A 16,464-nucleotide genomic window follows, 5' to 3' on the forward strand; every position below is an offset into this window, starting at 1 on the left:
TGAAAAGTCCAGACAGAATAGATGTGGAAAGGATATTTCCCATGTTGGAGGAGTCTAGGACAAGAAAGCACAGCCTCCAGATTGAGGGGTGTCCATTTAAAACAGGGATGTGGAGAAATTTCTTTATTCAGCAGGTGGTGAATTTGTGGAATTTGTTACCACAGGCAACTGTGAAGGCCAGGTGATTGGGTGTATTTAAGGCAGAGATTGATAAATTCTTGATTGGACACCAAAGGTTATGGGGAGAAGGCCGCGGAATGGGGTAGAGGAAGAGAAAAAGGGAACAGCCATGATTGAATAGCAGAACAAACACAATGCTCGAATGTCCTATGGTCTTAATTTATTTTTTGAATGGTGAGAGATGTAAAAGCATTGATGTTCAGCGAGTCTGGGGTGTCCTCGCATAAGGTTCATCAAGCACTTGGGAAGGTAAACGGCATGTCAGCCTCAGAGCAAGAGGATTTAAGTGCTGGATTTGAGGCAGTTATGTGGAGTCTAATTGAGATTGTATCTGGAGTATTGTGTAACAGGTCCAGTTGTTCAATTGAAATTATTAACCTGCTCAGTTGAGGAAAAACACCAGAGACACGAAATTACCTCTGAAACGGTTTTTATTCAGAGAGGAGTTCACAGCCCCACTCACTTCGGGCGTAAGGTAGCCAATTCCCAATTTGTCGGTTTACAAAGGTCATACTTATACCCAAAAACGGGGCACTGCATTCGCAAATATGGTTACCGATTCAAATTCATTGATTGATTGGCATAGCTAAGCACGCGAAATACTCGGAATAAGCATAGACGCAAGCATAATACTTGGAAAGGGGTATGGACGCAAGCAAAACACTCGAAATGGGTATATAGCTCAAAATACTTTGCCGAACACATTGTCTTGTGGTTGCAAGGTTCCTCTTCTTTGTGGTTGCCACATGCTGCCTGGCATCTTATTTTAGCTACCTCTTCCCTGTCCTACACTTCCCCAATGATGTATCCTCTCCCTGGTCCTGTCTACGTATTTTGCTGCACTTACCCCTCGCCCACCCTTTCTACATATACCCCTTACCCTCTTCACATTCTCACACGTCTCCCAACCAATGTAGGATGTACTTGCAATACCGGAGGTGCAGCAAGGGTTACCAGATTGATTCTCAGGAACCCTTCAAACATGGAGCAGAGAATTAAGACTCCAGCCTGACTTCTAATTCCTCTAATCCCCACATCCCATTCCCTAAAACCCTAACCTGATCCCTAACTGGTTTCTCTGTCCCCAAAACATCTCCACAAATCCAAACAAAAAACACCAAGAAACAACTAAAGCTGAGCCACGATCTCAACAGAGGTTGTAGTGTGATACCATCTTGAGCATTAATTATGTAGAACCCAACTGAGACTTACCTGGAATATTGTGTACAGTTCCAGTCTCCCAAATGAAGGTTGGATATACTTGAGATACTGTAAGTGCAGCAAGGAATCTCCAGGCTGATTCCTAAGGGAGTCAAGACATTCCTAAGGGAGGGAAATGAAGAGCAGCCTTGGTATATGTCTTGGTACATACTGGTAGCAATGACATTGGAAGGAAAAGGAAAGAGGTCCTGAAGTCAAGTCAAATTTATTGTCATTTCGACGATAAACTGCTGGTATGGTACACAGTAAAAATGAAACAATGTTCCTCCAGGACCTTGGTGCTACATGAAACAACACAAAACTACAGTAGACTATGTGAGACAGCACAAGGCTACACTAGACTATGCAAAACAACATAAAAACTACACTAGACTACAGACTTGCACAGGACTACATAAAGTGCACAAAACAGTGCAGGGCAGTACAATAATTAATTACCAAGACAATAGGCACAGTAGAGGACAAATTACAATATAATAATTAATGATGTAGATGTCAGTCTAGACCAGGGGTGTCAAATTCATTTTAGGTCACGGGCCGGATTGGGCAAAATACAGCTTCATGTGGGCCGGATCAGTCGGGCGCGTGCGAACGCAGCTTTCATTGCCTCCTTTTTTTCAGCCTGTTCTCATGTGTCTCAGTCTCTGCTATAACTACAAAGTGTTTCACTTCACAAATTCCATTTCTTATGAAGAAGACTGCTGAGGAAGCATTATTTTTATGATATTAACTTACAATCAAAGGCTTCATATCACCGGGCCATTAATAATTAAAATAATAGATCTATCTAAAATGATCTCGCGGGCCGGATATGGCCCGCGGGCCTTGAGTTTGACACCTATGGTCTAGACTCTTGAGTATTGAGGAGTCTGATGGTTTAGGGGGAAGAAACTGTTGCACAGTCTGGTCATAAGAGCCCGAATGCTTCAGTTCCTTTTGCCAGATGACAGGAGGGAGAAGAATTTGTGTGAGGGGTGCGTGGGGTCCTTCACAATAAGCTTTGCGGGTGCAGCGTGTAGTGTAAATGTCTGTAGTAGCAGTAAGAGAGACCCCAATGATCTTCTCAGCTGACCTCACTATCTGCTGCAGGGTCTTACGATCCGAGATGATGCAATTCCCGAACTAGGCAGTGATGCAGCTGCTCAGGATACTCTTGATACATGATAGAGAATATAGATAGAGATACAGAGATATGATATAGAATTTAGAGAGCTAGGCAGAAAGCTAAAAAGCAGGACCTCCTGTATAGTAATTTCTGGATTACTCCTGTTCCACACGCCAGTGAGGGTAGAAACAAGATGATTTGGCAGATTAATGTGTGACTCAGAAGCTGGTGCAGGGGGCAGGGCCTCAGGTTCTTGGATCATTGGGATCTCTTCCGGGGGAAGTATAACCTATTCGAAAGTGACAGGTTGCACCTGAACCTATGGGGAACCAGTATTTTTAAGTGTAGGTTTGTTAGAGCTGTTGATGAAGATTTAAACTAATTTGGCAAGGGGGTGGGGAACTGGAGTGATGGGACTCAGGACGGATGGTAGAAAAGCCAAGATAGTGAGCTGTCAGGAAGGGCAGGCAGATGATAGGACAAAATTGCAGGCAGCACTGTGACTGTCAGTACATTACGGATGCATAATTCAAAAGGGTAGCAAATACAGTACTCAATGCACTGAGTATAAAAATAAGGCAGATGATCTTGTTGACATTACTGAATCATGGCTGAAGGATGGTTGTAGTTGGGAGCTGGCTGTCTGAGATTACATGTTCTATTGGAGGTATAGGAAATTAAGCAGAGGGGATGGTGTAGTTCTGCTGGTAAAGAATGGCAACAAATCACTAGAAAGGTGTGACTCGGATTGGAAGATGTTGAATCATTGTGGGTTGTGTTAAACTGCAAATGTAAAAGGACTGTGATGGCAGCTATGTACAGGCCTCCCAACAGTAGCTGGTTGTGGACCACAGATTACAACAGGAAAGAGGTGAGTCAAAAGGGCAATGTTATGACAGAAGTGTGAGATTTCAACATGCAGGTCAATTTGGAAAATCAAGTTGGTAATGGATTTCAAGAAAGTGAGTTTGTTGAATGCCTATGAGATAGCTTTTTAGGGTAGTTTGTCATTGAACCTACTAGGCGATCAGCTATACTGCATTGGGTGTAATGAACCAGAAGTGATTAGGGAGCTTAAGGTAAAAGAACCCTTCGGAGGCAGTGATCACAATATGATTTAGTTCAACTTGAAATTTGATAGGGGGAAAGTAAAGTCTAATGTAGCATTATTTCAGTGGAGTAAAGGAAATTACAGTGGGATGTGAGAGGAGTTGGCCAAAGTAAATTGGAAGGAGATGCTGGCAGGGATGACAGTAGGGCAGCAATGGCGTGAGTTTCTGATTCCAAAAACAAAGAAATACTCAAAAAGCAAAACAGTACAACTGGCTGACAAGGGAAGTCAAAGCTAATGTAAAAGCAAAAGAGAGCATACAACAAAGCAAAATTGAGTGGGAAGACAGAGGATTGAGAAGCTTTTAAAAGTCTACAGGGAGTAACTAAAAGAACCCTAATGCGAGGGAAAAGATGAAATATAAAGCGATCTATCAAACAATATCAAAGTGGATAGTAAATGCTTTTTCAAGTATGTAAAAAGAAATAATAAAAATAAAAGAGAGATGAGAGTGGATATAGGACCACTAGAAAATGAGACTGAAGAAACAATGGGGGAAAGAAGATAGCAAATGAGTGGGGCTGAGGAGGGAGCCATGATTGAATGGCAGAGCAGACTCTATGGGCCAAATGGCCTAACATCTGTTCCTATGTCTTATGGTCTTAAGGCATATGGGAAAGGAACTATTGAATGGCAGAGCAGGCATGAGTGGCCTGTTGAGCTGTTGTTGATTCTTTACATGGGTCCTTTCCTGTACCTGCTGGATGAAGATTATATTGGCTTCTCCATTCAGAGTTTGCACAAGGTGCATCATGTTCCTGGTTGTAGTTTCAGTCCCTCTCCAGCCATGAACAGCAAGGATCACATCCAGACAAGTGAGTGATCTTAGCATGAGGTAATATCATATCCTATTCACAAATCTTGCTTTTGAAAAATAGAAGTGTTACTGTTGTAAAGTTCTTTACAACAGATTTTTTTCATACAGTGTGCTTTTAGTGTCTGAGTTTCTTTATATTATACTGTCTCCATTTTCAGAACATCAATATTCAGGTTCTCTTTCACATGTACAATCTCTAGACTTAGCTTTAGATGTAAAGGTACAGCATGGTAACCAACACCTTCCCAATTACAGCCATGTGACCAATTAACCTACTAACCCATACATCTTGGAGTGTGGGAGGAAAATCTTGCAGATGTGGGGAAAATGTACAAACCCCTTACAGATAGCAATGGGAATTGAACTTGGGTCACTGGCGCTCTAATAGTGTTTTGCTGATCGCTATGCCAACTTGCCTCCCCTATTGAGTAAAGAATTGCAACAACAGACTCCAAAACAGCCTTTGGTTCTTGGTTCTGAACCTTTTCAAGAACTTAAGTAAGTTATGGTTAATATAACCATGACCTGTAGCATACACTTCAAATTGTTAAGGAAGGCAATGCAATGTTCATATTTAGAGGACGAGGATATAAAACAAAGATGTAATGTTGAGGCTTTATAAAGCATTGGTTAGACTGCACTTGGAGTATTGTGAATAGTTTTTTGGCCTTTAAGAAAGGATGTGGGTCCAGAGGAGTTTTGTGAGAATGGTCCTGAAATGAAAAGGGTTAACATATGAAGAGCATTGATGTTTTTTGGACCTGTACTCGCTGGAGTTTAGAAGAATGAGAGGGAAACAATTGAAACCTATTGAATATTGAAAGGCCTAAATGGAGTGGGCATGGAGAGGATGTTTCCTATAGTGGAAGAGTCCAGGACCGGAGAGCATAGCCTCAGAATAGAAGGATGTGACTTTAGAACAGAGGTGACAGGGAATTTCTTTAGTTAGAGTGTGGTGAATCTGGAATTCATTGCCACAGATGACTATGGAAGCCAAGTCATTAGGTATTGTTTAAAGCAGAGGTTAATAGGTTGTTGCTTAGTAAGAGTGCAAAAGGTTATGAGAAGGCAGGGGAGTGGTGTTGAGAGGGAAAATAAATCAACTATGATGGAATAGCAGAACAGACCCAGTAGCCATATCTCCTAATTCTGCTCCAATGTCTAATGGTCTTGAAATGATAAATCAAATTGTTGAACTAGTATAATATATTTCATAATGCTTGACTGCTGAATGTGCTTCACTGAGAAGTAACTGTCTGGCCTTTCCATACCGGCACTTTGGAGTGGCCTCTACTTACTTTAGTTTTAGTTTATTTATTAAAATGATCAATTCCCAAATGGCATGCATGATTCTGACTTGACAAACTTCATGTTTTTTCTCTTCTACACATGTTATCGGGACTATTACTGTAGAGAAGTGTGAAGCAAACTCCTTGTACAATCAAGTTACATGAAGAAGTCTCATCACTTTTTTTTCCAGTTGCAGGAAAGTCTAGTATCACTTAAGCCATAACTTGTTACGGTAGCATTTGATTGTGATCAATTTCACGTCCAAGATTAGGAACAGCTTATTCCCCTCTGCCATCAGATTTCTGGACACAAATCCTCAAACAGACTTTTTGCTATCTTTTTGCACTACTTATTTATTTTTTATATCTTATTGTAACTTGTAGCAATTTTTATGTATTGCACTCTACTGTGGCCACAAAGCAACAAATTTCATGATATACTGTATGTCAGTGGTAATAGTTCTGATTCTGATATATGAACTTAGCAGACTTTCTGTTTTGGCTTAGATAAGCCTGACAAGCAAAGCTTTCAGTTATTTGAGATGGTCACTCTAAGTATTGCTGTACACTAAAAGGTCAGCGGATTCCACAATTATTTATCCCAGGAATCATCTTACTGCCTAGCAACATCCTTGTGAATCTATACTGTAACTTTTAAACCATCAACATAATTTTTGTAGTATGGACCCATTTATTTTAGCATCACTTTCAATAGGTACATCATTACCTCTTGGCTTTTATAATCAAAAGCTTGATTCACAAGGATGTCACTAGGCATGAGGAAATACAGATAAAAAGACAAGAAAGATTGGTGGTTAATTACATTCAAACAATACAGACTAATACTGATGTAATTAGAAACACAGGTTATTATGATGGGGAAGGGGTTGGGTTTTGGAAGTATGCAGTTAATGGTAGATGAGGGATTTGGTTGAATATGAGAACCTCAGAACTAACAGCATGGAAAATATCTGTATAGAGTCCACAATGATGTGGAATTCAAATTTCTGGTCAATACTCAAGAGAGAAAAAGCCTGATAAACAGGGGTAGATAATTGAAAACAGAAACATTTGCATACAGAGAGATGAATTACAATGGATTATGGTTAATTGAACCATCAGCTTAATCAAAGCAGCCACTTACTTGGGCAACTCTTAAAAAACAAATATTAATTGAGAAATTAGTTGGGATTCCCCTTCTTTATTTGAAACACTTTGCCACTTTGTGTCAGGAGACTGTTGCCAAACAGGTTCAACCTACTTCCCGCACCCATGCTGAGCTCATCAATTTCATTGACTTTGCCTCCAACTTCCACCCAACCCTCAAATTCACTTGGTCCATCTCGGATACTTCTCTCCCCTTTCTCGATCTCTCAGTCTCGTATCTCTGGGGTCAGACTGTACACTGACATCTTCTATAAACCCACTGACTCTCATAACTACCTCGACTAAACCTCTTCTGATCCTGCCACATGCTAAAATGCTATTCCCTATTCTTAGTCCTCCATCTCCACCACATCTGCTCCCAGGATGAGGCTTTCCATTCCAGGACATCTCAAATGTCCTCTTTCTTTAAGGATTGTGGTTTCCCTTCTGCCATCATCAATGATGCCCTGACCTGCATCTCCTCCATTTCCCGTACTTCAGCCCTCACTCCATCCTCCCAATACCACAACAGGGATGGAGTTCCCCTTGTCCTCACCTACCACCCCACCAGCCTCCAGATCCAGCATGTTATCCTCCGCAACTTCCGCCACCTTCAACAGGACCCCACCACTAAGGACATCTTTCCCTCTCTACCTCTCTCTGCTTTCCACAGGGATTGTTCCCTCTGCGACTCCCTGGTCCACACGTCCCTCCCCACGGATCTCCCACCTGGCACTTATCCCTGCAAGCGTCAGTGCTACACCTGCCCCTACACCTCCTCTCTGTCCATCATTCAGCGCCCCAAACAGTCCTTCCAGGTGAGGCAACACTTGTGAGTCTGTTGGGGTCATCAGTTGCATCCAGTGCTCCTGGGGCGGCCTCCTCTACATCGGTGAGATCTGACGCAGATTGGGGGACCGCTTTGTTGAGCACCTCCACTTCAACTCTGCTTCACATTCCCATTCGGTTATGTCCAAACATGGCCTCCTCTACTGCCATGAACTCAGGTTGGCGGAGCAACACCTCATATACAGTCTGGGTAGTCTCCAGCCCCTTGGCATGAACATTGAATTCTCCAACTTCTGGTAATTCCCTCCCCCATCCCAGTTTCACTCTGCCTCCTCCTCCAGCTGCCTATCACCTCCCTCATGGTTCTGCCTCCTTCTACTACCCATAGTCTTTCCCCTTACATTCCTTCTTCATCCTTCCTGCCTATCCCCTCCCTGCTTCCCCTCCCCCACCCTTTAATCTTTCCCCTTACTGGGGTTGTTCACCTGGCACCTACCAGCCTTCTCCCCACCCTTCCCCCACCTTCCTTATAGGGCCCCGCCTCCTCCCTCTTCAGTCCTTACAAAGGGTCCCAAACATTGACTGTTTGTTTCCACGGATGCTGCCCAACCTGCTGAGTTCCTCCAGCATGTTGTACGTGTTGCTTTGACCCCCGCATCTGCAGAGTATTTTGTGTTTAAGGTTCTAAGTAGAGTTAGTCGGGGCACTTGTGTGGCTGTTAGATACTACACCATGCTTACTTAGAGTGATCAGCTTTTAAATAACATCAGCTGCGCGTTTGTATTCAAAAAGCACTGATTTTTGTCACTGACAGTTAATGATTTCTAAACAGTAAGACAATTTAAAACTATTTTTAATTTTCATTGCTTGGAGATGCTGGAAATGAAAAAGAAATCATTTCACTACTTCAACAAGAATTTAAAGGTATCTATAATCATCTTGAATTTTATAATGAAAATGAAGAATTGGAGATAGCAAGCATCGAAAATTGTATTAAGGCAGTCCATTATCTGCCTAGTTGTCTGCACTGGTCTTGTTTATTATGTACACTGGATAAATTTCTCTGTTGATAACTATGAGGAATTAATACATAGTTTCATGGTACTATACTGTAGTGTTCTAATTTGTCACACAGTTTGTCTTTTTTTTATATACCTTCTTAATTATTTCCATGAAACTTTGGCTAATTGGGAAAAATATACTGGTCCTGATGTGTCCCAATTAACCAGAATCCACTGTATTGACAAAAGGAGGCTGCTGTAGGTATCCTATTTACATTTTTCTATATTTTAGAGTCTCTATTTCTAATCTCTTATCAACTAGAAGTAATACAACATTGGCTAACCTACATGTTATTGCAGAATTTCAGAAATAATGTTATCAGTAAGTGGCAGAGAGTTGAGATACATTTCAGATAGTTTGTGGAGTTGTTACTGAATGGCTGCAGCAGGTCAATGTTACCAGTCTGTCATTGCTTCTTAATTCCTTTGCAGCTGATATTAATAAGGCTATCTTGGCTAAGAAGAAACGACTGGAGGTGTACACAAAATCCTCATTAAAGACCAGCAACCAAAAGATAGAGCAAGTTTGGAAAGTGCAACAAGAAGAAAGGTAGTGCAGAGAAAATTTATTTCAGACAAATGTAAAATCAAAGTGAAATTTTAAAAAAAATGTAGTTCTTGCACATCTGGAACAAAAACAGAAAATGCTGGAAACGTCAGGTGGTATCAAGGTGTTAGTCAAGCTACTAAAGCAAGAAATGCAGTAGGGTCTGGAGTTGTGGCAAAAGGTCTTTGACTTGAAACACGGACAGGTAGCATCTGTACACAGAGAGAGAGAATGCTAGGAGCCGAGAGTTAATGTTAAAGCTATATAGGACCCTGGTCAGACCCCACTTGGAGTACTGTGCTCATTTCTGGTCGCCTCACTACAGGAAGGATGTGGAGCCATAGAAAGGGTGCAGAGGAGATTTACAAGGATGTTGCCTGGATTGGGGAGCATGCCTTATGAGAATAGGTTGAGTGAACTTGGCCTTTTCTCCTTGGAGCGACGGAGGATGAGAGGTGTCCTGATAGAGGTGTATAAGATGATGAGAGGCATTGATCATGTGGATAGTCAGAGGCTTTTTTCCAGGGCTGAAATGGCTAGCATGAGAGGGCATAGTTTTAAGGTGCTTAGAAGTAGGTACAGAGCAGCTGTCAGGGGTAAGTTCTTTTACGCAGAGTGGTGAGTGTGTGGAATGGGCTGCAGGTGGCGGTGGTGGAGATGGAAACGATAGGGTCTTTTAAGAGACTCCTGGATAGCTACATCGAGCTTAGAAAAATAGAGGGGTAAGTTTAGGTAGTTCCAAGGTAAGGGATATGTTCAGCACCACTTTGTGGGTCAAAGGGCCTGTGTTGTGCTGTAGGTTTTCTATGTTTCTATGATGGGGGTGATGAGAGAGAAAAGACAGGTGGTATATGAGAGGGGTGGAGAGAGAGATAGAGGAAGTGAAGGAGGAGAGAGAGAAAGAGACAGGAGGATAGAAAGAAAATTAGTGGTTTGTTAAACCATTTCCTCTCTACTGATACTGCTTGACCTGGATATTTGTTGCAAATTTTCAAATATGCAGTATTTGAATACTGGTAGTTTTTTAAATTCAATTCATTTATAGAAAAAAATAATGCATGCAACTTGTGTCATAGAATAGGTATATGTTTCTTAATGATCAGATTACTACATCCTGAAATCACTCTGAAATATTTTGCAGATTTGGCTGGCAATTGTAAACCTAACTGACTCCAACCAAAGCTAGAATTTATTTGAAATTCAAGATTTGATTGTAATACTGAACATAATTTTCTGTATATTCTAATTTATTTTGTAGGTTTGTTTTGTCCGCTAGGTATCTTGATATGCATAGGTATTTCATTTAATGGCCTCCAAAACAAAGTATAAAGACAATCGATTTAATAGTGGTTCTTTTTCCTCTCTGTGGAATACCCAGGCTCAGTTCAAAACTCTAGATAGTACATTAGTATGCCACATATCCCCATAAAACCATAAGACAAAGAAGCAGAATTAGGCCAGTCAGCCCATCGAGTCTGTTCAGCCATTACTTCATTGCTGATTAATTATCCCTCTCAACCACATTCTTCTGTCATCTCCTCATAAGCTTTGATGCCCAGACTAATCAAAAACCTATCAAGCTCAGCTTTAAATATACCCAATGACTTGGCCTCCACAGATTAACCACGCTCTGGCTAGAGAAACTTCTTCTCATTTCTGTTTTAAATGGACATCCCTCTATTCTAAGGCTATACTCTCTAGTCCTAGACTCGTCCACTATAAGAAACTGTATCCAGGCCTTTCACTATTTAATAGGTTTCAATAAGATCCCCCATCTCATTCTATTAAATTTCAGTGAGTACAAGCCCAGAGTCATCAAACGCTCCTCTTTTGTTAATCCTTTCATTCCTGGAGTTGTTCTCTGAATGTCTGCTGGACTGTCTCCAATGCCAACGTATCTTTTTGGAGATAAAGGGCCTAAAACTGCTCATAATACACCAAATAGCTCATTTCACAGCTGTAGACCAGTTATAATCAGAATAAAATTAATAGAAGCTCTTCACAACATCAGCAGGTAGAAAACTCTCAATATCCCTCATTTTTATATGTTATTTCTTGGAAACAGAAATACATTTTTAAACACTGTGGTTATTGCAGCTAGTACATTTCCTCTCAGTTAATGTTTGTGTAAATGACATATCCATGAAATGGGATAGTCAAAAAGTGCTTTGGAAATCCTGCTGAAGGCCATTACATACCGAGATTAAAAATCTCACCACAGTAGTGTAGCTGTTAGCACGACACTATTACAGCTTGGTTGTTGCAGTTCAGTGTTCAATACTAGCAGGGGTCGACAACCATGGCTGACCAGGAGTTAAAGACTGCATAAAAGCCAAGGATAGGGCATATAAGGTAGCAAAAGTAAGTGGGAAGTTGGATGATTGGGAAGTTTTTAAAATCCAACAAAAGGCAACTAAAAAGCTAAAAGAAGGGAAAAGATGAAATATATGGGCAGATGAGCCAATAATACAAAGCAGGATACCAAAAGTTTTTTTCAGTTCTATAAAGAGTAAAAGGGAGGTGAAAGTTGATATTGGACCACTGGAAAATGATGCTGATGAGGTAGTAATGGGGTCAAAGAAATATCAGATGAACTTAATGGGTACTTTGCATTTGTCTTCACTGTGGAAGGATACTAGCAATGTGCCAGAGGTCTGTGAGTGTCAGGGAACAGGAGTGAGTGCCATTGCCATTACAAAGGAAAAAGTGCTAGGCAAACCCAAAGGTCTTAAGGAGGATGTCACCTGGGCCAGATGGACTACATCTCGGAGTCCTGAGAGGGGATGCTGAAGAGATAACAGATGCATTGGTCATGACCTTTCAAGAATCACTTGATTCAGGCATGGTTCCAGAGGACTGGAAGACTGCAAATGACACTCCACTCTTTAAGAAGGGAGCAAGGCAAAAGAAAGAAAAGTATAGGCCACTTAGACTAACTCAGTGTTTGGGAAAGTATTGGAGTCTATTAACAAGGTTGAGGTTTTGAGGTACTTGGAGACTAATGATAAAATAAGTCAAAGTCAGCATGGTTTCTGTGAAGGGAAATCTTGCCTGACAAATCTGTTAGAGTTCATCAAGGAAGTAACAAGCAGGGTGGATAAAGGAGAGGCAGTGTATGTCATTTACTTGGATTTTCAGAAGGTTTTGATAAGGTGCCACACATGAGGCTGCTTAACAAGATGAAATCCTATGGTGTTACAAGAAGGATACTGGCATGGTTAGAGGAATGGCTGACAGGCAGGAGACAGCGAATGGGAATAAAAGGGGTCTTTTCTGGTTGCTGCCAGTTACTAGTAGTATTCCTCAGGGGTTAGTATTGTGACTGCTGTTTTTCACATTGTTTGTCAATGATTTAGATAATGGAATTGAATAGGTTTGTGGATAATACAAAAATAGGTGGAGGGGTAGGTAGTGCTGAGGAAGCAATGCGATTGCAGCAGGAATTACACAAATTGGATGAATGGGCAAAAAAAAGGGGCAGATGGAATACAGTGTTGGGAATATATGATAATACATCTTGATAAAAGGAACAATAGTGTGGACTATTACCTAAATAAAGGTTTAAATATCAGAGGTATAGAGGGACTCATGCAATATACCCAGAAGGTTAATTTACAGGTTGAATCTGTCGTAAAGAAAGCAAATGCAATATTGGCATTTATTTCAAGGGGAATTGAACATAAAAGCAAGGAGATAATGCTGAGACTTTATAAGATGCTAGTCAGGCTGCACTTAGAGTATTGTCAACAGTTTTAGGCCCTGTATCTCAGAAAGGATGTGTTGTCATTGGAGAGTCCAGAGGAGGTTCATGAGAATGATTCTGGGAATGAAGGGGTTAACATATGGGGAGCGTTTGGCAGCATTGGGCCTGTACTCATTGGAATTTAGAAATATGCAGGGAGAAGCTCATTGAAACCTACCGAATGTTGGAAGGACTAGATAGGGAAGATGTGGAAAGGATGTTTCCTGTAGTGGGGATATTCAAAATTGAGGGGTGAGTCTTTAGGACAGGGGTAAGGAGGAATTTTGTTAGACAGAGAGTAGTATATCTGTGGAATGCTCTGCCACAGACTGCGGTGAAGGCCAAGTCTGTGCATATATTTAGGGTGGAAGTGGATAGTTTCCTTATCAGTCAAAAGGCTTGGTGAGACAGCAGGTGTATGGGGTTGAGTGGGACTTGGGAGAGCAGACTCGAATGGCTGAATGGACTAATTCTGCATCTGTGACAATGGTCCTCTATAAGGAGTCCGTACATCCTCTCTGTGGAATTTGTGGGTTTTTCCGGGTCCTCTGGTTTCCTTTCACAGTCCAAAGATGTACTGGGTAGTAACTTGGTCATTGTAAATTGTCCTGTGATTAGAATTAAACCAGGGTTGCTGGGTGAAGCAGCTCAAAAGACTGGAAGGGCATATTCCATGCAGTATCTCTATTTAAATAAATAAATAGATAGATAAATACAAATTTGTCACCTAGCCTCAGTAGTAGTCCTATTTGATCTAGCAGAAAGAATTCTGTTGTAGAAAAGAGGAGGTACCTTTCTCAATTGAACCCCATCAGAATCAAGTAGGTTGAATATCACTGGCATATGTTGTGAAATTTGTTATTTTACAGCAGCAGCTGTTTTACAGCGGCAATACCTATTTTTTAAAAAAACTATAAATTACAATAGAAAAATATATAACGAATTAAATAAGTAGAGCAAAAAGAACAAAAAATAAACTAGTAACTTATTTATAGAGCTCTTTTTAAGTGGTTTTCAATGGGATAGAAGTGTAAACATAAAAATAAAAAATGTTTGTTAAAAGAAAGGTTAAATAAATAGAACATAGAATAGTACAGCACATTACAGGACCTTTGGCCCACAGTGTTGTGATGACCCTCAAACCCTGCCTCCCATATAACCCTATAACCCCCCACCTTAAATTCCTCCATATACCTATCTAGTAGTCTCTTAAACTTCACTAGTGTATCTGCCTCCACCACTGACTCAGGCAGTGCATTCCACGCACCAACCACTCTCTGAGTGGAAAAACCTTCCTCTAATATCCCCCTTGAACTTCCCTCCCCTTACCTTAAAGCCATGTCCTCTTGTACTGAGCGCCCTGGAGAAGAGGCATTGGCTGTCCACTCTGTCTGTTCCTCTTAATATCTTGTACACCTCTATCATGTCTCCTCTCATCCTCCTTCTCTCCAAAGAGTAAAGCCCTAGCTCCCTTAATCTCTGATCATAATTCATTCTCTCTAAACCAGGCAGCATCCTGGTAAATCTCCTCTGTACCCTTTCCAATGCTTCCACATCCTTCCTATAGTGAGGCGACCAGAACTGGACACAGTACTCCAAGTGTGGCCTAACTAGAGTTTTATAGAGCTGCATCATTACATCGCATCTCTTAAACTCTGTCTCTCGACTTAGGAAAGCTAACACTCCAGAAGCTTTCTTAACTACCCTATCTACCTGTGAGGCAACTTTCAGGGATCAGTAGGCATGTACCCCCAGATCCCTCTGCTCCTCCACACTACCAAGTATCCTGCCATTTACTTTGTACTCTGCCTTGGAGTTTGTCCTTCCAAAGTGTACCACCTCACACTTCTCCGTGTTGAACTCCATTTGCCTCTTCTCAGCCCAATTCTGCATCCTATCAATGTCTCTCTGCAATCTTCAACAATCCTCTACACTATCTACAACACCACCAACCTTTGTGTTGTCTGCAAACTTGCCAATCCACCCTTCTACCCCCACATCCAGTTCGTTAATAAGAATCACGAAAAGTAGAGGTCCAAGAACAGATCCTTGTGGGACACCACTAGTCACAACCCTCCAATCTGAATGTACTCCCTCCACCACTACCCTCTGCCTTCGGCAGAGAAGCCAATTCTGAATCCATCTGGCCAAACTTCCCTGGATCCCATGCCTTCTGACTTTCTGAATAAGCCTGTGTGGAACCTTGTCAAATGCCTTACTAAAATCCATGTAGATCACATCCACTATGCTACCCTCATCTATATGCCTGGTCACCTCCTCAAAGAACTCTATCAGGCTTGTTAGGCACGATCTGCCCTTCACAAAGCCATGCTGACTGTCTCTGATCAGACCATGATTCTCTAAATGCCCATAGATCCTATCTCTAAGAATCTTTTCCAACAGCTTTCCCACCACAGACGTAAGGCTCACTGGTCTATAATTACCCGGACTATCCCTACTACCTTTTTTGAAAAAGGGGACAAAATTTGCGTCCCTCCAATCCTCCGGTACTATTCCTGTGGACAACGAGGACATAAAGATCCTAGCCAGAGGCTCAGCAATCTCTTCCCTTGCCTCGTGGAGCAGCCTAGGGAAAATTCCGTTAGGCCCCGGGGACCTATCCGTCCTAATGTATTTTAACAACTCCAACAACTCCTCTCCCTTAATATCAACATGCTCCAGAACTTAAACCTCACTCATATTGTCCTCACCATCATCAATTTCCCTCTCATTGGTGAATTTCGAAGTACTCATTGAGGACCTCGCTCACTTCCACAGCCTCCAGGTACATCTTCCCACTTTTATCTCTAATCGGTCCTACTTTCACTCCTGTCATCCTTTTGTTCTTCACATAATTGAAGAATGCCTTGAGGTTTTCCTTTACCCTGCTCACCAAGGCCTTCTCATGCCCCCTTCTTGCTCTTCTCAGCCCCTTCTTAAGCTCCTTTCTTGCTACCCTGTATTCCTCAATAGACCCATCTGATCATTGCTTCCTAAACCTCATGTATGCTGCTGCCTTCCACCTGACTAGATTTTCAACTTCACTTGTCACCCATGGTTCCTTCACCCTACCATTCCTTATCTAACTAACTGGGGCAAATTTATCCCTAACATCCTGCAAGAGATCCTTAAACATCAACCACATGTCCATAGTACATTTCCCTGCAAAAACATCATCCCAATTCACACCCGCAAGTTCTAGCCTTATAGCCTCATAATTTGTCCTTCCCAATTAAAAATTTTCCTGTCCTCTCTGATTCTATCCTTTTCCATGATAATGCTAAAGGTCAGGAAGTGGTGATCACTGTCCCCCAGATGCTCACCCACAGACAGATCTATGACTTGACCCAGTTCTAGTATGGCATTTTCCCTAGTCGGCCTGTCAACATACTGTGACAGGAATCCATCCTGGTCACACTTAACAAACTCTGCCCCATCTAAACCCTTGGAACTAAT

General features: G+C 41.6%; 1 protein-coding gene across 1 annotated transcript in view; it reads left to right on the forward strand.

Moving 5' to 3' along the window:
- Positions 1 to 16,464, forward strand: part of sycp3 (synaptonemal complex protein 3) — a 172,964-nt gene that overhangs the window by 104,944 nt on the left and 51,556 nt on the right. The window contains exon 5 of the mRNA XM_059950682.1: positions 9,152 to 9,269. Coding sequence (XP_059806665.1) covers positions 9,152 to 9,269 — 118 coding nt within the window. The remainder of the gene's footprint in view (positions 1 to 9,151; positions 9,270 to 16,464) is intronic.

Source organism: Hypanus sabinus, chromosome 25 (genome assembly GCF_030144855.1).
Source record: "Hypanus sabinus isolate sHypSab1 chromosome 25, sHypSab1.hap1, whole genome shotgun sequence".
NCBI lineage: Eukaryota > Metazoa > Chordata > Chondrichthyes > Myliobatiformes > Dasyatidae > Hypanus > Hypanus sabinus.